General features: G+C 62.7%; 2 protein-coding genes across 2 annotated transcripts; both read left to right on the forward strand.

Annotated features, from left to right (window-relative positions):
* The first annotated feature begins 4,831 nt into the window (after nt 1-4,831).
* On the forward strand, nt 4,832-13,306 carry LOC103166523. Its single transcript, XM_029077366.2, has 6 exons — nt 4,832-4,933; nt 4,972-5,205; nt 5,454-5,502; nt 6,072-6,431; nt 6,675-6,747; nt 13,217-13,306. Exons 2-6 carry the CDS (start codon nt 5,060-5,062, stop codon nt 13,249-13,251), a joined length of 663 nt encoding a protein of 220 aa, XP_028933199.1. The 5' UTR covers nt 4,832-4,933; nt 4,972-5,059; the 3' UTR covers nt 13,252-13,306.
* A 692-nt stretch (nt 13,307-13,998) lies between these two features.
* On the forward strand, nt 13,999-21,253 carry XIRP1 (xin actin binding repeat containing 1). Its single transcript, XM_029077890.1, has 2 exons — nt 13,999-14,058; nt 15,165-21,253. Exon 2 carries the CDS (start codon nt 15,202-15,204, stop codon nt 20,410-20,412), a length of 5,211 nt encoding a protein of 1,736 aa, XP_028933723.1. The 5' UTR covers nt 13,999-14,058; nt 15,165-15,201; the 3' UTR covers nt 20,413-21,253.
* Nucleotides 21,254-22,023: the final 770 nt, after the last annotated feature.

Here is a 22,023-nt window from a genome sequence, read left to right on the forward strand (position 1 = left end):
GGGCGCTGTTGTCGGGAATCTTCGACTGGGGGATCTTAAGGAGGTGGCGCTCCCTGCTGGCCAAAAGAGGAAGCGGAGCCGCTCAGGCCCGGGCTCAATGACCTGTTGGCCCCGCCCTTCCTTTCTTTGACCCTCCCCTCCTTTTACCCCGCGCCGCCCAGTTGATCTCCGGGTATGATTAGGGAGCTACTCAGGCGGGCATCACTTGGAATTCATTCATTCATTAATTCAATAGTAATAGTAATAATAATGTTGGTATTTGTTAAGCGCTTACTCTGTGCAGAGCACTCTTCTAAGCGCTGGGGCAGATACAGGGTCATCAAGTTGTCCCACGTGAGGCTCACAGTTAATCCCCATTTTACAGATGAGGTCACTGAGGCACAGAGAAGTGAAGTGACTCGCCCACAGTCACACAGCTGACAAGTGGCAGAGCCGGGATTCGAACCCATGACCTCCGACTCCCAAGCCCGGGCTCTTTCCACTGAGCCACGCTGCGACCCTCCTCTCCTTAACCCCCCCACCCCCACCCCCCGCCGCCCAGTTGATCTCCAGGTATGATTAGGGAGCTACTTAGGCGGGCATCACTTGGAATGCATTCATTCATTCATTCAATAATAATAATGATAATAGTGTTGGTATTTATTAAGCACTTACTATGTGCCAAGCACTGTTCTAAGTGCTGGGGTAGATACAAGGCAATCAGATTGTCCCACGCAGAGCTCACAGTCTTCTTCAGCTGTGTGACTTTGGGTAAGTCACTTAACTTCTCCGCGCCTCAGTTACCTCATCTGTAAAATGGGGATTAAAAGAGTGAGCCCCTCATGGGACAACCTGATTACCCTATATCTACCCCAGCGCTTAGAACAGTGCTCATCACATAGTAAGCGCTTAACGAATACCAACATCATTATTCTTCCCCATTTTACAGATGAGGTAACTGAGGCACAGAGAAGTTAAGTGGCTTGTCCAAAGTCACACAGCTGACAAGCGGCAGAGCCGGGATTAGAACCCATGACCTCTGACTCCCAAGCCCAGGCTCTTTCCACTGAGCCAGGTTGCTTTTCATATTTATTGAGCGCTTACTATGTGCAGAGCACTGGACTAAGCGCTTGGAATGTACAATTCGGCAACAGAGAGGGACAATCCCTGCCCAGTGACGGGCTCACAGTCTAAGAGGGGGAGATAGACAGCAAAGCAAAACAGAACAAAACAAAACAACATCATCAAGATAAATAAAATCAAGGAGATGTACACCTCGCTAACAAAATAAATAGGGTAATGAATAATCTATACAAATAAGCACAGTGCTGAGGGGAAGGGGGAAGAGCAGAGAATCTCCGCTCTGCTGTTCCTTGAGGGCAGGGATCACGTCTACTTACTCTATTGATTCTCCCAAGCGCTAAGTACAGTGGTCTGACACGGAGTAAAACCTCAAGTTCCATCAATTCAGTGATTGTTTTCTATGCCTCTTGGCGATGGGGCCTGGGTTGGGTGACCTTTCCTTCTCCTCCAGCTCTGCGTACTTCTGCTCTGGTAATCTGATATCTGAGCTGGGGACTCCATCTCCAGGCCTCACGCTGAGCCTCGGCAGGACTGACCCGAGTAATGGGCCGGGCAGATCGACAGGCACTCAGCACCCCCAAACGAGAACCTCGAGGTTTCAATCAATCAACGGCATTGATTGAGTGCCAATACTGTGCAGATCACTGTGCCTAGTGCTTCCGAAACTACAAAGCAGGGCACGAAAGTAATTTTCTAATAGAAGGAAGAAGGAGGTGTTGAAGCAGATGAGTGAATGTGCTTAAGGATAGAATTCATAAAAAGATTTACCCCCCCCGTCCCCTCCCCGCCCCGAGTCCCACCCCACAGCCCTGACACCACCCCCTGCAGATTGACCTACGCCCCCTACCCCCTACTGCTTCTTGTCACTTGTCAGCTGTGTGACTTTGGGCAAGTCACTTAACTTCTCGGTGCCTCAGTTCCCTCATCCATAAAATGGGGATTAAGACTGTGAGCCCCACGTGGGACAACCTGATTCCCCTTTGTCTACCCCAGCGCTTAGAACAGTGCTCGTTACATAGTAAGCGCTTAACAAATACCAACATTATTATTACTGCTTGGAATGGGAAATAAGAAATCAGGCGGGTGGGGCTAGCAGAAGGGTGGGCGATCTCAGAGCGGCCCCTCTGCGGCTGGATCTCCTGGGGCCGCGAGAAGGTTCCTTTTTAAAGAGTCAAGGTCCCAGGCCCATTCTCCCACCCACATTCCCCTCCTCCCTCATCCTCCCAACCACCCCTCTCGGCTTCAAGCCCAAAGCTGCGTGGGGGAGACGCCGAGGGCCCGCTCTGAGACAGTTTGTGCCTGGTCCTGGCTGCCCTGTGGTCAAGGATCCAGGAGTCCAGCTGGGGGTGTGGCCGCGGGGTCGGGGCAAAGTCCTGGCAGGCAGGGGCCTCCCCCCAGAAGCTCCTCATTATGGAGTTCCGGAGGGGGTATAGGCTGAGTTGGGGAGAATGGGGTGCTCCAGGTGAAGTGGCTCTGCTACTTGTCTGCTGTGTGACCTTGGGTGAGTCACTTCACTTCTCTGGGCCTCAGTTACCTCATCTGTAAAATGGGGATTAAGAGTGTGAGCCCCATGTGGGTCAGGAACTGTGTCCAACCCAATTACCTCATATCTACCCCAGCGCTTAGTACAGCGACTAGCACAAACAGCGTGGCTCAGTGGAAAGAGAACGGGCTTGGGAGTCAGAGATCATGGATTCAAATCTGAACCCTGCCGCTTGTCAGCTGTGTGACTGTGGGCAAGTCACGTAAATTCTCTGTGCCTCAGTTACCTCATCTGTAAAATGGGGATGAAGACTGTGAGCCTCATGTGGGACAACCTGATTAGATCAGTGCTCTGCACATAGTAAGCACTTAACAAATACCAACATTATTAAATACCAGTTAGTCACATTTATTGAATGCTTACTGTGTGCAGAGCATTGTCCTAAACACTTGGGAGAGCATAATATAACAATATAACAGACATATTCCCCATCCACGAGTTTACAGTCTAGAACAGGAGCCCACAGTTATTATTATTATTATTCCCCACAGTTTCTCTGCCTCTCAGTCAAGGAAGGTGGCCCAAACTCCAACTCCGGGCTGGGATCTTCCAGGGCAGTAGAATCTGTGTGGCTTAGTGGAAAGAGCATGGGCTTGGGAGCCAGAGGTCGTGGATTCTAATCCTAGCTCTGCCACTTGCCAGCAGTGTGACTTTGGGCAAGTCACTTAACTTCTCTCTGCCTCAGTTACCTCATCTGTGAAATGGGAATTAAGACTGTGAGCCCCACGTGGGACAGTCTGATAACCTTGTATCTATCCCAGAGCTTAGAACAGTGCTCAGCGCATAGTAAGCACTCAACAAATACCATCATTATTATTATTGAGTCCAAATCCCCGAAGTACTTAGGAGCTCACCCCACTCCCGCTTACCCCATTCCCACAGCACCCATGAACTTATCCTGATACTCTGTTGGTTCCCCTACCTATAATTCATTTTCACATCTGTTTCCCTTGATAAACAGTTCCCTGAGAGCAAAGGACCGTGTCTACCTACTCTACTGTGCTCTACCAAGCACTTAGTACAGTGCTCTGCACGTAGTAACTGCTCATTCAATATCATTGATTGATGAAAATAGTTGGGGGCGGGGGAGGGAAGGGAGGAGGGGGAGATTGGGAGGAGGACGAAGAAAGAGGAAGGAGGGGGAAATTGCGAGGAGGTGGGGAGAGGAGGAAGAAGGAGGGAAGAGAGGGAGGTTGGGGAAAGATCGTTTAGGAGGGAGGGGGAGGGTCAGAAGGAGCCTCTCCTGGCAATCACTGAAGTTTAATGGTTCGTGTCGGGACCGAGAACTTTGACTTCGGACTCCCGGGGCGGGAGGTGGGGGGCAGGAAGGGGACTCCAGCTTGGGCTTGGACTCCAGAGGAGAGCCGCGTCCTGACAGGTCAGTGTCTCTTCTGCCACCCGCGTCTCCTGAGCAAACCCAGAACCCCAACCTCCTTCCTGTTAGGGGAGAAGAGGGGTGGGGAAGGTTGGGCGTAGAGGGGCGGCCAGGGGGATGAGATCCAACTAGGTCCCCAGAGGGCTAGGGAAAGCTCGGTAGCTGCACTGGACAGTTCCCTTCCATTTTCCGCAGCCCCTGTCCCTACCCTTGCTCCGGCCAGTGCCCCTGCCCCTCCCCGTGACTGGGTTCCTGTCCTTAGCTGTGCTCCTACCCCTGTCCCTGCCTCCATCTGTGTCCAAGTCCCCAGATTTCCCAAAACCGCCGTGTGCCTTGGAGCGAGTGGCTCGACCTCTCGGCCTCGACGGCTCCTGCGTTAAATCGGGGAGAGTCAGAGGGGACCGACTGCCCTTCCGCTCCCTCCCCGCCAGGTGTCGCAGCGAGTCGGTGTAAGCGACTGTCTGCCCTTTCTCTCTTTCCCCGCCAGGTGTCGCAGCGAGTCGGTGTCGGGGACTGTCTGCCGTTCCGCTCTCTCTCCGCCAGGTGTCGCAGCGAGTCGGTGTAAGCGACTGTCTGCCCTTTCTCTCTTTCCCCGCCAGGTGTCGCAGCGAGTCGGTGTCGGGGACTGTCTGCCGTTCCGCTCTCTCTCCGCCAGGTGTCGCAGCGAGTCGGTGTCGGGGACTGTCTGCCCTTCCGCTCTCTCTCCGCCAGGTGTCGCAGCGAGTCGGTGTAAGGGACTGTCTGCCCTTCCGCTCTCTCCCCGCCAGGTGTCGCAGCGAGTCGGTGTCGGGGACTGTCTGCCCTTCCGCTCTCTCTCCGCCAGGAGTCGCAGCGAGTCGGGGTAAGGGACTGTCTGCCCTTCCGCTCTCTCCCCGCCAGGTGTCGCAGCGAGTCGGCGTCGGGGACTGCCTGCCCTTCCGCTCTCTCTCCGCCAGGTGTCGCAGCGAGTCGGTGTAAGGGACTGTCTGCCCTTCCGCTCTCTCCCCGCCAGGTGTCGCAGCGAGTCGGTGTCGGGGACCGTCTGCCCTCCCGCTCCCGCTCCCTCCCTGCCAGGTGTCGCCGCGTGTTGCTCCGGACCCATGGAGAGAGCAGGCCGGCGGCTGCCCGCTCCGTCCCGCCCCCAGTCGGTGCCCGCCCCGGCCCGGGGCCACGGCGGGCACAGAGGGGAACGCTGGGCAGCGGGGATCGGCAGGAGCTCCTTGTCTGTGTCCGACCTGGTGGCCAGGTGGGCAGTGCTGACAGGCCCTCTACCGACTGGGGTGACTCTTCCCGGGAGGATCTGGGGAAGAGTCCTTGGAGAACGGGGAGAGAGAGATTCATTCATCCAATCGTATTTATTGAGCGCTTATGAAGCTCATGGGGTCTGCTCAGCCACCCCCGGCCATGGGAGCTGGCGGTGGGCCTGAGGGGGTCATAGCGCGGTGTGCATTGGGGTGAAGGGAGGGAATCAGCAGCACCTCTCATGCCCGGCAGGTTTCAGACTCTCCAGGATGGGGACGGAGGCGTGGCCAGGGAGCGCCAGGTGAGCTGGGGTGGGAGAAGACTGAGTGGGGCCCTAGGCTGGAGGGAGGCGCAGAGGGCATCAAGTGGGGACAATGTGCGGCCTGTAGTTGAACCCTGCCCACCCACACAGGCTGAAAGGCCACCCTGTTCCAGTGAAGCCTCATGCTGGAGTCCCATGCAGGGGGGCATTTTCCATCCTGCCTCCCAAGGTCTCTGTTCTCAGAGTGTCAGGATGCTCATTACAGTTCCAAGACTCACACCTCTGGAATCCATTCCCTTTCTGGATGGGAAACTCCTGGGGATGCTGGGAACTGGGCCTAAAAATGCACTTTCTCTACAAAGTTTTCCGAGATTTATAACTATGTGAGTGTCTGTGGATTGGGCTTGTGGGGTCTACTTCGTCAGTGGGCTTTTTGCCTGTGTGTGTGTGTGTGTGTGTCCTGTCTCCCTGTTAGACTGGCAACCTCCCCAGGACAGGGACTGTGTCTTCTAGGAGTGATAGCACTTATTGAGCAACCCTTGGCTATGTCCTCTTGAGCCGCTGCTGCCATCCAGGCCCTTAGGTGACAGTGCCATGTTCCTTTCCAGGAACTGAGGAGGACCCTACAGTGGGAGACGCTGCCCAACACCAACTTTGCTCTCGCCCTCCTCGATACCTCCAAAAGGAGGAGTCAGTCCCTGGAGAGTCTGCTCACCCCCTTATCCATCAGCACCCCTCCCCCCAAACCCCCCAGACTCTGGACTCCTCCAGGGAAGGATCATCAGGCCTGGTCTGGAAGCCTCCACCCCTGGAACCACCATCGGGACCATCAGGAGCTCCCTGCAGCTGGCCTGGCCCACAAGAGTCCATGGGGAGGATCCTGCCCACCTCCTGCCCCTGGCCATTCTCCAGGCCTGGTGAAGCACTGGCTGGGGGGAGAGCTCCTGAGGGACAGTCCATCCAGCCAGGTGAGTAAGGAGGTGGTGTCTGGGCCAGCTCCTCAACCCTGGACTCATCTCACCCCAGCCCCTCTTCCCTCCCCTCCTTCTCCCCTCCCGTTCCCATTGTGCCCCCATGCCTCCGGGCTGGTGGATGGTCTGAGTCCCTGGCTGGAGGTCAGTGAGGTCAGCGGTGGGCATGGTTCTCACCTGGAGCGACCATCCTCAATTTCTTGGTCCTTACCCTAATACTGAGCCGCTTGCTCTTCACAGGATAGGCTGGTTCCCTGGAAGAGCAGCTCTGGGGGTCCAGACCAACCCCCCACCCACTCCCGGGCCCACAGCTGTAAGTCTACCATACACCTCTCTCTCGACTCCCCATCCCCACTCCTGCTCCCTTTGATCTGCGACCAAGATGTTTACCCCTACTCTGGCCCAAGGAGGTCAGGAGATGGAACCCCCACCCCTTACCTCAGTGCCCAGACTGCTGTCTCTGCTCACCATCCACACTGCTGGCCTGGCCAGAGCATCTTCTCCAGGCTGGTAATGCAAGGATACACAAGCCTAATTTCTAGGTAATTCACATCTCCAAAGGCCCAATTTCCTGAGCAGTTCAGGCAACCCAAGCCCACTCGGTGAAGACCTGATTGGCTCTGGTCATTATGGAGAAAGTGGGATCTTGCCTGGATGGTTGCCCAATTTTTCACTTCTACAATGGAGACCTTGTAGGGACAGATGGAGAAGAGCAGAGGTCATTTAGTCCAGTCCCCTGGCTCCAGGCAGGTCAGCTCCTTCCCTAGTCCACCAAAAGTGCACTCTCGAGTAGCTGGAGCTCCACAGGGAAAGAACTGCATAGCTCCCCTCTCCGTCTCTGCCCCGTGAGAATCATGGGGACTCTCAGTTTAACATCTCATCTGGGGCTGGCCAGGGGTCGGAAAGCCCTCGGGGGCTGCAAAGCCTTGAGCCGGCAGCAGGTCCGGCCGATCCAGTCCGGTTCCTGCTGACCTCCCATTCTTCCCGCTCCACTCCTCTGGAGGGTCCTAGAGAGACGCGTTCAGCCCCAACACCCTAGTAGGGAGCCTGGCAGGGAGAGCAGCCCTGATGTTGTTTACTTAGCGCCCACGGATCGCGGTGCACTGAGAAGCGTGGGAAAGTAGGACAGGAGCGCAAGACACGTACCCTGCCCGGCCCCCGCCAATATTTCGGGGAAGAGGAGGGAGTCTGGAGTCCCGCTGGAGGTGGGGGTAGTGGATGAAAGGAGTGATTCCCCCAACTAGAATTTGGGGTTCCCTCATGCATTCATTCAATCGTATTTATTGAGCGCTTACTGTGTGCAGAGCAAAATGCTGAGTAACTAGAATCAAGCCCCTGCCTCCTCCTGCCCACTCGGGGTCGGGAGGGTGCCTGGGGAGGGGTCAGGGATTCCGAAGGGAAGGTGCTGGGGTCTCTGGGCCTCTGGAGGAGGTGCTGCTCTCCACAGTTCTCAGCGCCCCCACCTCTCCACATGCACCCCCCGCCCCGGTAAGTACCTTCGATCTCTAAGGCCAGACCTCTTCTGGGCTCTGGTCCAGCTCTGACCGCCACCCTGTCAGATGGCCAGGGGGATGAGGGCGAGCAGACAGTGGGCTGGGCCGGGAAGAAGCCACCAAAAGGTCAAAGGTGGAAAGGGACCGATGGGGAGCGGCGGCGCACGGGGGGGAAGAGTCCGGCCTAGAGAAGAGACTGTTGACCGGGGGGAGGAAGGAGGGGTGGACTTGGAAGGTGCCCGGGGGGGGGGTGAGGGGGTGGAGAAGCTGTTAGGGAGGAGAGGGATTGTTCGCGGGGAGGGGAATTCTCAGGGCGGGGGAGGGAGGTGATAGGAGGTGCTGTCCCAGGGAAGGGAAGTGATTTCTTTGAGGGGTGGATGCGTCGCGGTCAGTTGGTTGTTGGTCTGGGCGGGCGGGATCGTCGGCGGGCCAAGACTGGTGGGGTAGGGGATATTTTTAGGAAAACTCTTCATCTCCACCCCCCGCCCCCCACCTCACCGCCTTCATCATCGGTAACGGTCAGTGTGTCACCTGAAAGCCCAAAACGGCGCTGACATAATGTCACTGTTCTCTCCCCCCCACGCCCCCTCTGTGGCCCCTGGGACCCAGAGCCGGCCTGGACCCCCGCCCCTGCCCCTCCCGGACCGCAAAACTTGAGGTCGGATTGCTCTGATTCCCGGGTCGGGGTGGGGTAGTGGGGAGGGGGTGATGGAACGGATCCGGCGGCTGGTGACGGCAGCGCCCAGGGGCTACTCAGGAGAGGGGCCTGTCCGTCTCCTTGCAATGACCCCTCCGGCCGGGGGCGGGGGTTGGGAGTGAGTAAGGGTCGCCAGCACGCTGCCCTCCGCCCCCGTCCCAAGGGACTCCTGATTGACTCAGGCGAAGGGAATAGCAGCTTCCTCGGTTCCTAAAAATAGCCGTTGGCTTCACGCGCTCGACATAGCGCGGCCCCGAGATAAAGCTGGCCGAGGGGGCCCGGGGCAGCAGAACCCAGACGGGACAGGACGGGACGGTCAGCGAGGACTAGCCGCCGAAGACCGACCCCAGGGAGCTCGCTGCATGTGAGTACAGGGACCTGCCAGTTCGGGACCACCCGTCCCGTCCCGGTCCATAATAATAACAACAATAGTGGTATTTGTTAAGCGCTTACTATGTGCCAAGCACTGTTCTAAGCGCTGGGGGAGATACAAGCTAATCAGGTTGTCCCACGTGGGGTTCACAGGCTTAATCCTCATTTTACAGATGAGGTAACTGAGGCACAGAGTAGCTAAGTGGCTTACCTAAGGTTACACAGCAGATAAGTGGCGGAGTCAGGATTAGAACCCACGTCCTCTGACTCCCAAGCCCATGGTCTTCCCTCTAAGCCAAGCTGCTTTCCTAGCTAAGCTCCCGGGCCCCCGGGCCCCTGCGTAGGAATAACAGCCCCGGCATCGGGGTTGGGAGATTTGGGAACCAAGGCCAGGCTTAGTGGAGGAGTGGGTGCCTTCCTCTCTTTAGTGTGGAGGGTCTCTCAGACCCCGAGGGACCCCTCAAAGGGGAACTGAGAGGAGGGAACTGTTCTTTAAGCGCTTAGTACTGTGCTCTGTACACAGTAAGCGCTTAATAAATACGACTGAATGAATCTGCCACTCCCCAGGCCCTCTCGGCTACGCAGAGGCCCAAGATAACGTCGGGTTTTTCTCCTGGTCTCGGGTCTCATGGGGTTTCACCCGGGATCCCGGCGTCAGTGCTCGGGGCATCCTCCGGCGGCTGGAGGAAAGTGGGTCACTGGGGCCAGCTCCAACTGGAATCCCTCACTTGGTGGGCTAGGGTGGGGCGGGGGGACGGTCCCGACCAGAGGCAGAGGCCCGGAACAGATGAGCCCTTAATACTGGGAGAATCTACCTGCCGGGAGAGTACGGTAGCCAGGAAGCCGTGAGGTCTCACTTCGGGCCCCTCTCAAGGCAGCTCCCCCCGTAGCACCCCCTCCGCCGGCTCTGCGACCCTCTCCCCCACCAGCTGTCCCCTGGCGGAATCTCTCCGCATTTTTGCACCAGGAATAGCGAGTCCACATTCCTCTCTGGGAGTGCCTCCCCTCCCCCTCCACTCTCTCTACTCCCCATTCCCCACTTCTCACAGAATCCCCATGGAAGCCAGCCCGGAGTCGGGGGTGGAGGGGAGGGGAGGGAAGCCGGAGTATAATAATAATAATAATATAATATACAATAATATATACAATATACACACAATATATAAAACAATAATATAATAATATATACAATAATTGTATACAATAATATACAATTATTATTATTATTGTGGTATCTGTTAAGCAGTTACTACGCGCCAAGCACTTTTCTAAGCGCTGGAGTAGATACTGGGTAATCAGGTTGTCCCACGTGGGGCTCACAGTTTTAATCCCCATTTTACAGTTAACTGAGGCCCAGATAAATTCAGTGGTTTGCCCAAGGTCACACAGCAGACGAGGGACGGAGTCGGGATTAGAACCCACCTCCTCTTGCTCCCAAGCCCGTGATCTTGCCACTAAGCCACACTGCTTCTCTCGCTTACTCGGAGCGACCAGAGCGGCACTCGGCCTGACCCCTGAATCAGTGTGCCACTACGGCCCTTAAATCTCAATTGTTAGTGTTTATTCGTTGCGGGGACGCGGGGGGGGAGGGAGGGTAGTCAGGGGAAAGAGGGGACAATCCCTCTCCAAACGTCTTCTCCGGGGCTCTCGTGGAGCGGCGCGGGGAGAGGTAGCAAGGTGAAGGGCAAATCCGGTCGACAATGGCAAACCCTCTAAATCAATGACTTTCAGTGATCCGAATAATAGAGACCAAAGTGGGTTCTGGGTTTGAGTCCATCTCTTGAGCGTTTTCTGTGACCGGGCCCTGGGTGATGAGCTTGAGTCCCTGAGACCTGACCCTGGCCTCCATATTAAACCACCAGCCCCTCCGTCGCGGGTTCGGGGCTAGGGAATCCAGGGTCAAGGGGACGGGGCTCGGCAGGCACAGCTGGGATTCTGGAGATGCCGAGGGCGTGGGGAGTCCGCGCCCAGGCGACCACCGGAGGGCCACGGCCAGCGGGAGGCTCAGCCCCTTTGCCTCCCTCCCTCCTGGGCCACTAACCTCAGTGCTCGTGGCCCGCGGGATGCTGGGGACAAGGAGGGGTCGCCAAGGGAACCCAGTCCTTACCTCTGTCCCCTGATCTCCCCCTGCTCCGTCTCTCCCCTCCCCTCCCCCTTCCCCCTCCCCCCACACCGGCTGGGATAAGGGAATGTGGGCGAGAGGAACGGAGTTTTCACAGTCTGATGACTTTTGCAAAGGATTAAAGCGGCGACTGGAGAGCAAAGCCAGGGACTCCTCATCCTGACAGCCCCGGCCCCTGCCTCTTTCTTTCTGCCCCTGCCTCTACCCCTCTATCTCTGTCTCTATCTCTGTCTCCGTCTCTGCAGTGAGTAGTTAAGAAACCCCCCCAAACAGTTGACGGGGGGGAGGCTCCACTTAGAGCCAGACACCTCCGTGCCGGCTCCACCTGCCCCTCTGTTTTACCCCCTGCAAAGCAGTGTGGCGTAGTGGCTAGAGCACGGGCCTGGGAATCACAAGGTCATGGATTCTAATCCCGACTCTGCCACTTGTCTTTTAGGTGACTTTGGGCAAGTCACTTAACTTTTCCGTGCCTCAGTTCCCTCATTTGTAAAATGGGGATTAAGCCGCATGTGGGACAGGGACTCTGTCCAACCCAATTTGCTTGTATCCACCCCAGGGCTTAGTCCAGTGCCCGGGACAAAGTAAGCGCTTAACAAATACCATAATAATTATCATTACCATTATTGTGGTTTTGAGATCTGGGACGAAGAGGGCTTGAACTTTAGGTTTCCCGTCACAGCCCGAGACTGCAGCCTCCCGTGGGGAAAGGACTGGTCCAAGGTCCTCCAGCCAGGACCCTCTTTCTCCCTTCACCCCCACCACGAGACCGGTCCCCCGCCGCCGCCACCCTGGTTCCGATCCGGCTTTAGCTGTTTTGTTCTCTGCGGCCGGGGATTTGATCTGGGCGCTGGGGGCGGGGGGTGAGGGGAGGGGGCCGTCGCCGCGGGGATAGTGCTGAGTCGGCAGTACCAGCTCCTGCCGTCGGAACGGCCAAGTACCAGCTCCCTGCCAGGCGGGGGGGAATCCGGCCCCGGGAGAAGGGGGCAGAGCTGGCAGGTGGGAGACGGGGGTCAGGGTCGAGGGGTCCCGTCGGCCTTCCTCGGCTAAGGGAGAGTCTTAACTACTCACTGCCGAGACATCCGTGAGTCAAAATGAGACAGACACACAGGGTGAGCTAGAGACAAAGACAGAGACAAAGTCAGGGACAGAGAGATAGACTCAGAGACAGGCGCTGCGGAGAAGGAAGACTTGAGTTCCTGAGCCGTGCGGGGAGGGTCTGAGGTCGGAATCAACTTTCTTGCAATGGGGTTCGGCGCCCCCATCCCTGGAATTGGGGGAGGGGCTGCCCCTGATTCAGGTCTCTTAGACCGCGAGTGTCCAGGGGCCTACCCCGAGAGACCTCAACCCGGCGGAGGCGGGGAAGGGGATCCCCCCTGGAACTCTGCCTGGGAATTGGTAGCCAGGAGGGGGTAATACGCGCCCCACCCCGCCTAGCTTTCCTCCAGAAAGTCCTAGGCGGGCAGGTGTCCTGCGAGGAAGGCCGCGGTCCAGGATGCTAAAATTAGCCCCGGGAGCAGTTGGGAAACGGGGAGGGGGGAAGGGCGGGCCGGCGGAGGAGGGGTGCCCTCCCATTCCATCTAGCGCCGGGCTCGGCCGTCTGCTTCTCAGACGTGACTCTGACTCCAGTGGTCCGACTGGACATACCGCGGTCAGGGCGAGTCAGGGGCCCGGGTGGTTGGGGGCGAGGTATTGGCGGGGGATGGGGGGCGGCGCGACAGGCACACCAGAAACCAGGGAGGGTCCGGGGAGGCTGCAGAAACACTGAAAGATGGGAAATGAGTCGGAAGGAGATGGAGGAGACGAGGGTCGGGGGTGGGCCGGCCTGGAGAAAGGAGCCTCAAGACCGAATCCGCCTGACACCGATTCTCTAGAGGCTCTTGTGGGGGGGGGCCGTCGGCTGTTCCTGCCCTAAAGAAGGCTGGGAGGAGGGGACCGGCTACCTTACAACTCTCTCCCTGGCCGGCGAACGAGGGAGCGTTACGGGGGGGGGGTCTCGGCGCGGGAAGCTCTGTAAGGGGAGAGCAGCTCCCTCCCCCCGACCTGGGGTCTTCCTCCCGATCCTGTCTTGGCTGAGCCCGTGTCTCTGTTTTCCCCCTAGACGAACCAAATCGCTTCCCGTCAAGGGCTCGGTGAGTGTGGGGGTCTCCCGTGCGGGAGAGATCCCTCCTGCTACCTATCCCGCGCCGCGCCAGCGCGCCCGGAGCTGTGAGTATGCGGGTCGGGGGTCGGAGCAGCCTCCGAGGGGGAGAGACGGGGGGGCGCGGGCCCTGCGGGATCCGGACCGGCCTAGAGGCTGGCGAGTAGTGAGAGGCGGAAACAGGAACGGGGGACCTCCTCCAAGGAGCCCACCTGCACCTGCCCCTCCCGCCAAGCCACGAACGGGTCAGCTCCCCTCTGACCCCGCCGAATTACCAGCTGCGGGAAGAGGGCGGGGAAGGCTATTCTAGGGCGCCCTGAGAGTGGTCAGGTTGACTTGTCTGCTATGTGACCTTGGGCAAGTCACTTCACTTCTCTGGCCTTCAGTTCCCTCATCTGAAAATGGGGATTGAGAATGTGAGCCCCACGTGGGACAGGGACTGAATCCAACCCAATTTTGCTTGTATTCACCCCAGTGCTTAGTACAGCGCCTGGCACATAGTAATGCTTAACAAATACCTTTTTAAAAAAATTTATTACTAGGTGCGGGCCGGAGAGTCCCTCTCAGGAACCCAGGCCGGATAGAGACAGGCGACAGAAGGCCAGGCAGACAGACAGACAGCGGCAAGACAGACACAAGGCAGGACAGGAGAGAACTGGGAGCAGGAATGGTGGGGAGCCGGGAGCAGGGGGTGAATCCGGGCAAGTTTCTCTCGCTGATACGCTGTTCTCCCGCAGGCTCCGCGCCCCCCGGCCACGCCCCAGACCCCGAGTGGGCTCTGCAGCAGGCGGCGACCGCGACAGGTAGGACCAGTCGAGTGCAGCCACCGGTGCCCACTGGCGGGTGGGAAAACCGGGCGGGCGGCTACCAGGCCGGGGCGCCCCGGGGTTTCGTTTCGGATTCAACCCCCTGGAGCTTTCGGCGCCGCATCCCCGAGTGTTGCATGGGAAGTCGGACACTCAGGATGCCGGCCGAGCCTCAGCGCTGACCGTATCGGGGCCCTTTCGCCTCACCCCGCTCCCTCCCTCCCCACCCTCTCCCAAACCCCGGCCTCCGCAGGAGCCCAACTCTGGAACGGAGCTAGGGTTCTCGCCCCTAAATGTCCGTCTCCACCGGCTTGAATTGCAGCACGAAGGATTTAGGTTAGAACTAATCGGTCTGGTCAGTCGTTGATCCCGATGCAGCCATGGCGGTAGTAAATTGAGACGTTCAATCCCGGCCGGCACTAGGGGGTGAGGGCGAGACGGTAATCAGGGAAAGTTTCCCGGCCGGGTTCGCCATGAGTGGCGATTTCATCTGGGAGCCGTAACGTCAGGAGGTTACGGGATATACTTGAGCAGCGTCTCCGAGGACCCCGAATGCCCGCAAGAAGCCTGGCGGGGATGATTTGGGGGTGGCATTCTGTATGGAGGCAGGGGGTCGGACCCGATGATCCAGCCGGGCAACACCCTCCCAACCTAAAGAATCAAGGGCTCGATCACTCGATGGTATTTAGTGACCGCCTCCTGAGGGCACAGCGCTGTACTGAGCCCTGACTTGAGTAAAGCGGGAGGCCGAGGCCGACACATTCCCGGTCGCCCGAGAGCGATTCCTGTGTTCAGACAGATGGCTGGGGCTCCGGACGAGGGCGGGAGTGGAATTCCGGTCTGAGCCACCGAGGCTGGGGGTCGGTTGGGGCTTGGCGGGCAGTACTCTGTGTATATGTGCGTGAGTGTATGTGCGGGTGAATGTGAGCGTGTGTGTACGTGTGTGCGTGCGCCCCTCGCTGGGGACTGGCCTCTGTCCGTCCGTCGTTCCGCCTCTGAGCATGGATCGCGCTAACCGTGTGCCGTGTGCCCACTAACGGGGCCGGGGGCGCCGCGGGGCGCGATGTCTGTCCCCGTGCTCACGCGGGTCCTGTTCCCCTAAGGCTGGCCGACTCCCAGGCCCCGGCCCACTCGCTCAGAATGGAGGACGGCTTCCCGGCCCCTCCGCCGCCCCCGCCGCCGGCCCAGGACTCGGCCACGGACCCGGCCCAGACGCCCCCGGAGGGGCCCGGCGCCCTGCCGCCGCCCCCGCCCAAGGAGTCCTTTTCGCGATTCTACCAGCAACGCCAGGCCAGCGAGCTGAAGCGCCTTTACCGCCACATGCACCCGGAGCTGCGGAGGAACCTGGAGGAGACCGTGGCCGAAGACCTCGCCGACCTCCTTGAGGCGGGGAGTCCGGGCCCCCAGGCCCCGGGAGGCTCAGACCCGGCCCCGGCCGGCGGCGGCGGCGGCGGCGGCGGCGACGTCCAGTGCATGCGCTGGATCTTCGACAACTGGCGGCTGGACGCCATCGGGGAGCGCCCAGGTCCCAAGAAACTGACTGACGAGGAGGCCGTGCTGAGCGGAGACGTGAAGGCCACATCCCTCAAGTTCGAGGGCCCGGGCGGCGGCGGGGCGACCCCGCTGCCCGCCGCCCCGCCGCCTCCCCCCGACTCGGGGGCGGCCACGGGGGCCGTGCGCACGGCGCGGTGGCTGTTCGAGACCCAGCCCCTGGACGCGCTCAACAAGACGAGGCTGGAGGAGACGGAGCTGCAGGAAGCCGTGCTTCAGCAGCCCGCGCAGAGCGAACCCGAGCCCAGAGGGGACGTGCAGGGCACCCGGCGGCTCTTCGAAGGCTGCGGCCTGGACGCCGCGCGCGGCCCCGACCAGGAGCGGAGCGTCCTGCGGCTGTGCTCGGAGATCCGGGACCTGCAGGGCGGCGTGCAGAAGACCGTCAAGCTGTTCCAGACGGAGCCGCTCTGCGCCCTCCGCGACGGCGCTGGGCACATGCACGAGATCCAGGCGGTGTGCCGCGAGGAGATCGGCAGCGCCGCCGTCAGCGCTGCCCGCTGGCTGTTCGAGACGCGGCCGCTGGACGCCATCGACCGCGACCCGGCCGCCCGGGTGCACGTCGTCCGGGGCATCTCCCTGGAGGAGGCGGCGCGGCCCGACGTGAGCGGGGCCCGCTGGCTCTTCGAGACGCAGCCGCTGGACGCCATCCGGGAGGTCACGGTGGACGAACGAGAGTTCCAGTCGGCGCCCGAGGTGGTGTCCGGCCCAGATGTGCGGAAGCGGCGGCTGCTCTTTGAGACCCGGGCGCTGGACTCGCTGACGGGCGAGGCGGGCGAGGAGGGCGCGGCCGGAGGGGAGGGCGAGGCGGGCGAGGCCGGGAGGGGACCGGCCCGCCCGGGGCCGGGGGAGGGAGAGGCAGCGGCGGGGGCCGTGCGATCCACCCTGTGGCTGTTCGAGACGCAGCCCCTGGGCGCGCTGGGCGGCGGCCGCTGCCAGGTGGGGCGACTGCAGCGGGTGGAGCCCCGGGAGGAGGGCCGGGGGGACGAGGGGGACGGCGCCCTCGAGGGCCGGCCGGCCGCGGACAGCGGGGAGGTCAAGGCCTTCAGGGCCCTGTTCGAGGCCCTCCCCTTGGACCGCATCGGGCCGGCGAGCCCGGCGAGCCCCGGCGGCGGGGTCGGAGCCGAGGCGGGGGTGGCCGTGGGCCACGTGCGGGCCACCCAGGCCCTGTTCGACGCCTCCCCGCTGTACGTCCTTCGGGACGGCCGCGGCGGGCTGCACCGGGTCACCGCGGTCAGCCGCGAGCAGGAGGCCGGGCGGGGCTGCCTGTGGCTGTTCGAGACGAAGCCCCTGGACGGGGCCCCGCGGACGGCGGAGGTCATCCGGGGCCTCACCCGCGAGGAGGCGGCGGCCGAGGACGGAAGGACGGCCCGCTGGTTCTTCGAGACGCGGCCTGCGGAGCCGGCGGAGCCCGCCGAGGCGCAGCGGGGAGAGTCGCCCAAGGGCGAAGCGCCCACGTGCCGGTGGCTCCTGGAGACGACAAGGCCGCCGGACGCGGAGGACTCCGGCGACCCCCGGGTCTCCGTGACCCCCGAGCCCTGCACGTGGATGCTGGAGGCGCAGCCCCCGGACGGGCAGGGGCCACCGCGCGAGCAACGTCTGCGGGCCGGCCAGGTGTCCGGCGTGGGCGGCGGGGTGGGCGGCACCGTCCGTCGCCTCTTCGAGACCGAGGCCCTGGGCGGCCAGGGCGGGCCCAGGAAGGCCGTTCGCACCTGCAGCCGGGTGGAGATCCCGTCCGGGGCCGTGTCCCGCCGGCGGGAGGTGTTCGAGGCGCAGCCCGGGGCCGCCCAAGGGGCCGGGGGCTCCGCGGCGTCGGCCGCTGGCGAGGTCGAGCCGGGCTCCGTGCGCCGCTTCACGTGGCTCTTCGAGACCCGCCCCATGGACGGGCTGAACGCCGCCCCGGGGGGCATCCGGGAGCTCCCGGCCGCCAGCGGCGGGGCGAGCGCCGGCAAGAGGTTCGTGTTCGAGACCCTGGCCCTGGGGCAGCTGCAGGCCCAGGTGGACGAGTCCGAGCTGCCGCCGCCGCCGCCGCTCCCGCGCGCGGCCCACGCGTGCACCATGCGCTTCGAGGGCCGGCCCCTCTACGCCCTGCGCGACGCGGACGGCGGCTGCCACGAGGTGACGGCCGTGCGGAAGGAAGAAGTGAGGCGGGGCACGGCGCGGGGAGCCCGCTGGGTCTTCGACACCAGCCCGCTGGACGCCGCCGAGGGGACGGAGGTGTTCCTGGTGCGGGCCGTCACGCAAGAAGAGGGCGGCCGGGGCGCCGCGCGTTGGCGGTTCGAGACGGAGCCCCTGGAGCCGGCGGCCAGGACGCCGGGGGAGAGGATGGACGCGCCGTCGAGGGAAGACGCCGGGCCGGGAGACGGCGTCCGGAGCGCGGCCGCCGGCCAGTCCCGAGCCCCCGTCGGCCCCGGGCGGTACGTGCGGACCGTGAGCGTCAGCGACCAGCAGCGGGGACACGTGCGCACCTCCACCTGGCTGTTCGAGAACCGGCCCCTGGACTCCCTGCGGGGCCCACCCGAGGCGGGCGAGCCCGAGGCCGGAGAGGCCCCTTCCCCGGCCATGACCACGGTGCAGAGGGAGGACGTCAGCCGCGGGGGCGTCAAGCGCTGCGCCTGGCTCTTCGAGACGCAGCCGCTGGACCGTCTCCGAGACCCCCCGACCCCCGCGGAACCGGGCGCCCGGGGGGCCGAGGACGAGAGGGGGGAGGAGACCCAGGCGAAGAGCACCACGTGGCTCTTCGAGAACGCGCCTCGGGACGGGCTCAGCGCCTCTCCCGAGGGGCCCGAGGGCTCCGTCCGGGCCAGCCTGCGCGCCCTCCACGCCTGCGGGGCCGTCCTGCGCGGGGGCGTCGTGATCGAGGCCCGCGGACCCGGCCGCGTCCGCCTGGCCCGCTACCAGCTGGGCGGCCCCGGACACCCGGAGGTCCGGAAGGAAGAGACGGTCGCCGGCGACCTGCGGGACGTCCTGGGCCCGCTGCTCCAACGGGAGCGCCTGGAGCGGCCGGCGCTGCTGGCCGAGGGGGACGCGAGGGGCGAGATCCGCCTCAGCCCCTTGCAGGTCCCCGAGGCCAGCGGGCCCGGGGCCGCGGCGGCCCTGGGCGAGTTGGTGGACCGGCAGGACGCCACGGCCCGGAGGGGGCTGGTGCTGCAGGAGGCGGCGGACGGCGCCGTCGGCCTGGTGGTCTTCTCCCTCCCGCGGACCGGGGCCGAGAGGGGCCTCGTGCGGCTGTTCGCCGACTGCATCGAGCGGGGCGACCTGAGCCACCTGGGCAACCTGCGCCGGGAGGCGGAGATGGACCCGAGCCCGGGGGAACCGTCTGAACCGTCCACGGGGGGCCTGAACCCATCCCAGAGCGTGATCCACGTGGACCCGCTGGACGCCTCGGCAGCCCGCCCCCTTCCGCGGACCCAGGGCGAGGAGAGGCCCGAGCAGGGCGGGGCCGGGACACCCGCGGGGGCCCCCACCGACGGTCCGGACTTGCAGGCGGCACTGCGAGGCCTCAGATGGGCGGCGGCCGAAGCCCGGACCCTGCAGGACCACGTGCAGCGGAAACTCCAAGGAGACAAAACGGGAGGGCCGCCCCGACCCGGCCCGGGCCCTTCTGACGCCGGGACCCCCGCAGCCTCACAGCAGCAATCCCGGCCGGCTCCCGGACCGGTCAGTGCCGAGAAGCGGGGACGACCCTCCCCGGACACAGGGGACACCGCTCAACTGGCCGCCGCTGGCGCCGAGCCCCGCCACGGAGAGCGGCCGGGTTTGGGGAGCGGTCAGCAGGGCACCGTAGCCAGGGAAGGCCCGGAGCCGGCGGCCCTCGCCCCCGGGGGCTCTCCTAGCCAGGAGGAAGGGAGCCCGGGGAGCTTGCAGGAGGCGCTGAAGAGTCTGGAAAGGTGCCAAGTCAATGTCTCCAGGGGCGACTTTCAGGCTGCGATGATCTACCGCAACGCGGGGCGGGAAAAGCCTGGGGAAGCGCCGAGACCTCGGGCGGCGGCGATCCCTGGCGAGACGACGCCGGCCGATTTAGGTCTCGCTCCTCCCGCTGCTCGGTCGCGGACAGAGCCTCCCTCGCTACCCGGCTCCGGCCCCCAGGACCAGGCGCCGGCACTTCGCCCCAAGCCCAGCCTCCCGCCCAAGCCGGCCCACCTCGCCGGCCTGGGCAGTCCCGGCCAGCCTCCGGCCCCGGAGAGGAAGGGGCCGCCGGCCAGGACCCCACTCCAGCTGGCCGAAGAGCGTTTCAGGGAGGCCCGCCAGCGCGAGCCGAGTCTTGCCGCCGGAGCCGGGGGTCGGGCGGTGGCCGGCGCACCGCAGCCGATGTCCGATCCGGGAAGCCCGTCGGGGGGCTCCCCGCCCCAGCGGTTTTCAGATGGGCAGTTAGCCCGGCCCGCAGAGGCCCGGCCAGCCCAGGGGCAGGGAGAAGGGGGAGCCGCGGCGACGCCTCCCTCCGGGTCCCCCGGCGGGGACCCGAGCCGGGGCAGCCCCGTGCCCGGTCGGGCTGGCTTGGTTCTGCAGCCCCGGATCGGTTCCCCGTCCTTCATTTCCATCGAGTCCGTGGCTAGGAAGCCGGCTGCCAAGGCCGCACAGGAACGCCCTCCGCCGGATCCCACTCCGGCTCGGGGGGGTGGGGTCCCCGAGGCGGGGGTCGAGCCACTGCCGGTCCTGCCGCACCCGACCCGCTCCGGAGGCAGCGGGGATGGGGCCTGGGGCCTGCGGGGGCCGGACTCCACCGCCTCCGGGAGACAGAAGAGCATGTTGGAGGTGCAGATGGGGACCGTGATTGTCTCCGCTCCCACCCTGCGGCGGTAGGCCGCGTCCGGCGCCCCCGCACGCCCCTTGCACGCCCCCTCCTCGCCCCCTCCTCACAGTCCGGCCACGGTCTCCCCAGGTGTCATGAGATTCTTACAAGGCTCTTGGGAGGAGGAGCCGGGGAGGAGTGGCTGAGCGCTGGGAACGCCAGGCGGGACAAGCACAGCCCGCGAACCCACGATCCCCCTTAGCCTGGCAGCCCCCGTACCGGCCGGAAAGCCACCCTCCGTTCCTTTTGGCTCCTTCCTTCCTCAACCTGGGGTGGACCGGGCCAGCTGGAGGGCAGGGGGTTGCTCAGTCCGGATTCGATCCACAGGGCCCGGAGGAGTCCCCATTAGGCCCAACCCTGCCTCAGGGACCCTCAGGGACCTTGGGCATACGAGCGTGAACACACACACACACACACACACACACACACACACACACACACACCCGCGCTCAGACTCCTCCTCATCCACACACACTCACAAACACCTAGCCCCCTCCACCGACCACAAACTGCCAGACTCAATCACTCCCACACTCCCACAGGCAGCAGCCGGCCTTGTAGGCAGGTTTTCCTCCTTCAACTCCATTTCAGCTGCTGCTTTGGGGCGAGGGGCGGAGCGAGGAGGACAGGGGTAGCAGATGCGGCGGCGGAGGCTCTGACCATCGTGGCTCAATTCGCGCTTCAGGGCCCCGACGCCCAACGTGGCCCCTGACAAGTCCCAGTTCCCAAGGGAGGTGCAGGATTCGACTCTGACGTTGAACCGAAGGCCCTGGGTCGCCCAGGTCTGGGCGAGTTGGCGATAACCCCTCTGTAACCGTTTTCTTCTGTTCCTATAAAACGTTTTGTACCATCTCCCAGGGTGTGTGAGGCGTCTGGGAGATTTGGTTTCGAAGTTCCTGTTGCCAGTGAAGGGGAGAGAGATCACAGGCTTAAGGAAGAGAGAAAGAGGGAGAGGGGTTGGAAGAGAGTTTGGGGGTCTGGGAGAAGGTGGGGACACGGAAGGGGGTTGGGAGGGCTGGAAGAGTTGGAAAGGAGGTTGGAATGGGCATGGAGGTGGGAAAGGCTTTAAGGGGGCTGGATGGGAAGACAGGTGAAAGAAAATTGTGGGGAATGGGAGAGGTGGGGAAAGGGTTTGGCTGAGGACCGGGGGCTCCTCTCTTTACTGGTTCTCTTCTAGTCTGCAGGACAGGGGGAGCTTGGGCCAGAACCTCAGCCTGGGAGAGGACACCAGGAGTTGAGCCCTTGAGGTGGGGGTGTGGGGCAGGGGGTTGGGGGCGACAGGGATGGTGATCTGCGAGGGGCAGCCAGAAGGAGGATGCTTGACCAAGTTCAGCAGAGAAAAGTCCCAGAACCCCCCAAACCTTGCCTGCCTGGAGGTAAGGGGATTATATCAGATGACCTCTAGAAGGTCCTGCCAGCTGGCCACCTCCCTTCAGTTCGTCTGTCTCCGTAGATGTGGTGTCCCTCTGCCGTCTGTGACCTAATCCTTGTGCTGCTTTTGATCCTCCCCCATGCCGTCTGTGACTCACCCTTTATGCCGCCTGTGACCCCTTGGGCCACCTGTGATCCACCCCCTATGCCATCTGTGACCCACCTCCCATGCCGCCTATGACCCATCCACT

Source organism: Ornithorhynchus anatinus, chromosome 13, assembly GCF_004115215.2.
Source record: "Ornithorhynchus anatinus isolate Pmale09 chromosome 13, mOrnAna1.pri.v4, whole genome shotgun sequence".
Lineage (NCBI taxonomy): Eukaryota > Metazoa > Chordata > Mammalia > Monotremata > Ornithorhynchidae > Ornithorhynchus > Ornithorhynchus anatinus.

Excerpts from the sequence above, each read along its gene's own strand:
- LOC103166523 (XM_029077366.2), top strand. The coding sequence starts at position 5,060 with ATGGAGAGAGCAGGCCGGCGGCTGCCCGCTCCGTCCCGCCCCCAGTCG. Across the intron at positions 5,206-5,453 it reads GTGTCCGACCTGGTGGCCAG|GTTTCAGACTCTCCAGGATG; the intron begins GTGGGCAGTGCT and ends CATGCCCGGCAG. Across the intron at positions 5,503-6,071 it reads GCGTGGCCAGGGAGCGCCAG|GAACTGAGGAGGACCCTACA; the intron begins GTGAGCTGGGGT and ends GTTCCTTTCCAG.
- XIRP1 (XM_029077890.1), top strand. The coding sequence starts at position 15,202 with ATGGAGGACGGCTTCCCGGCCCCTCCGCCGCCCCCGCCGCCGGCCCAG.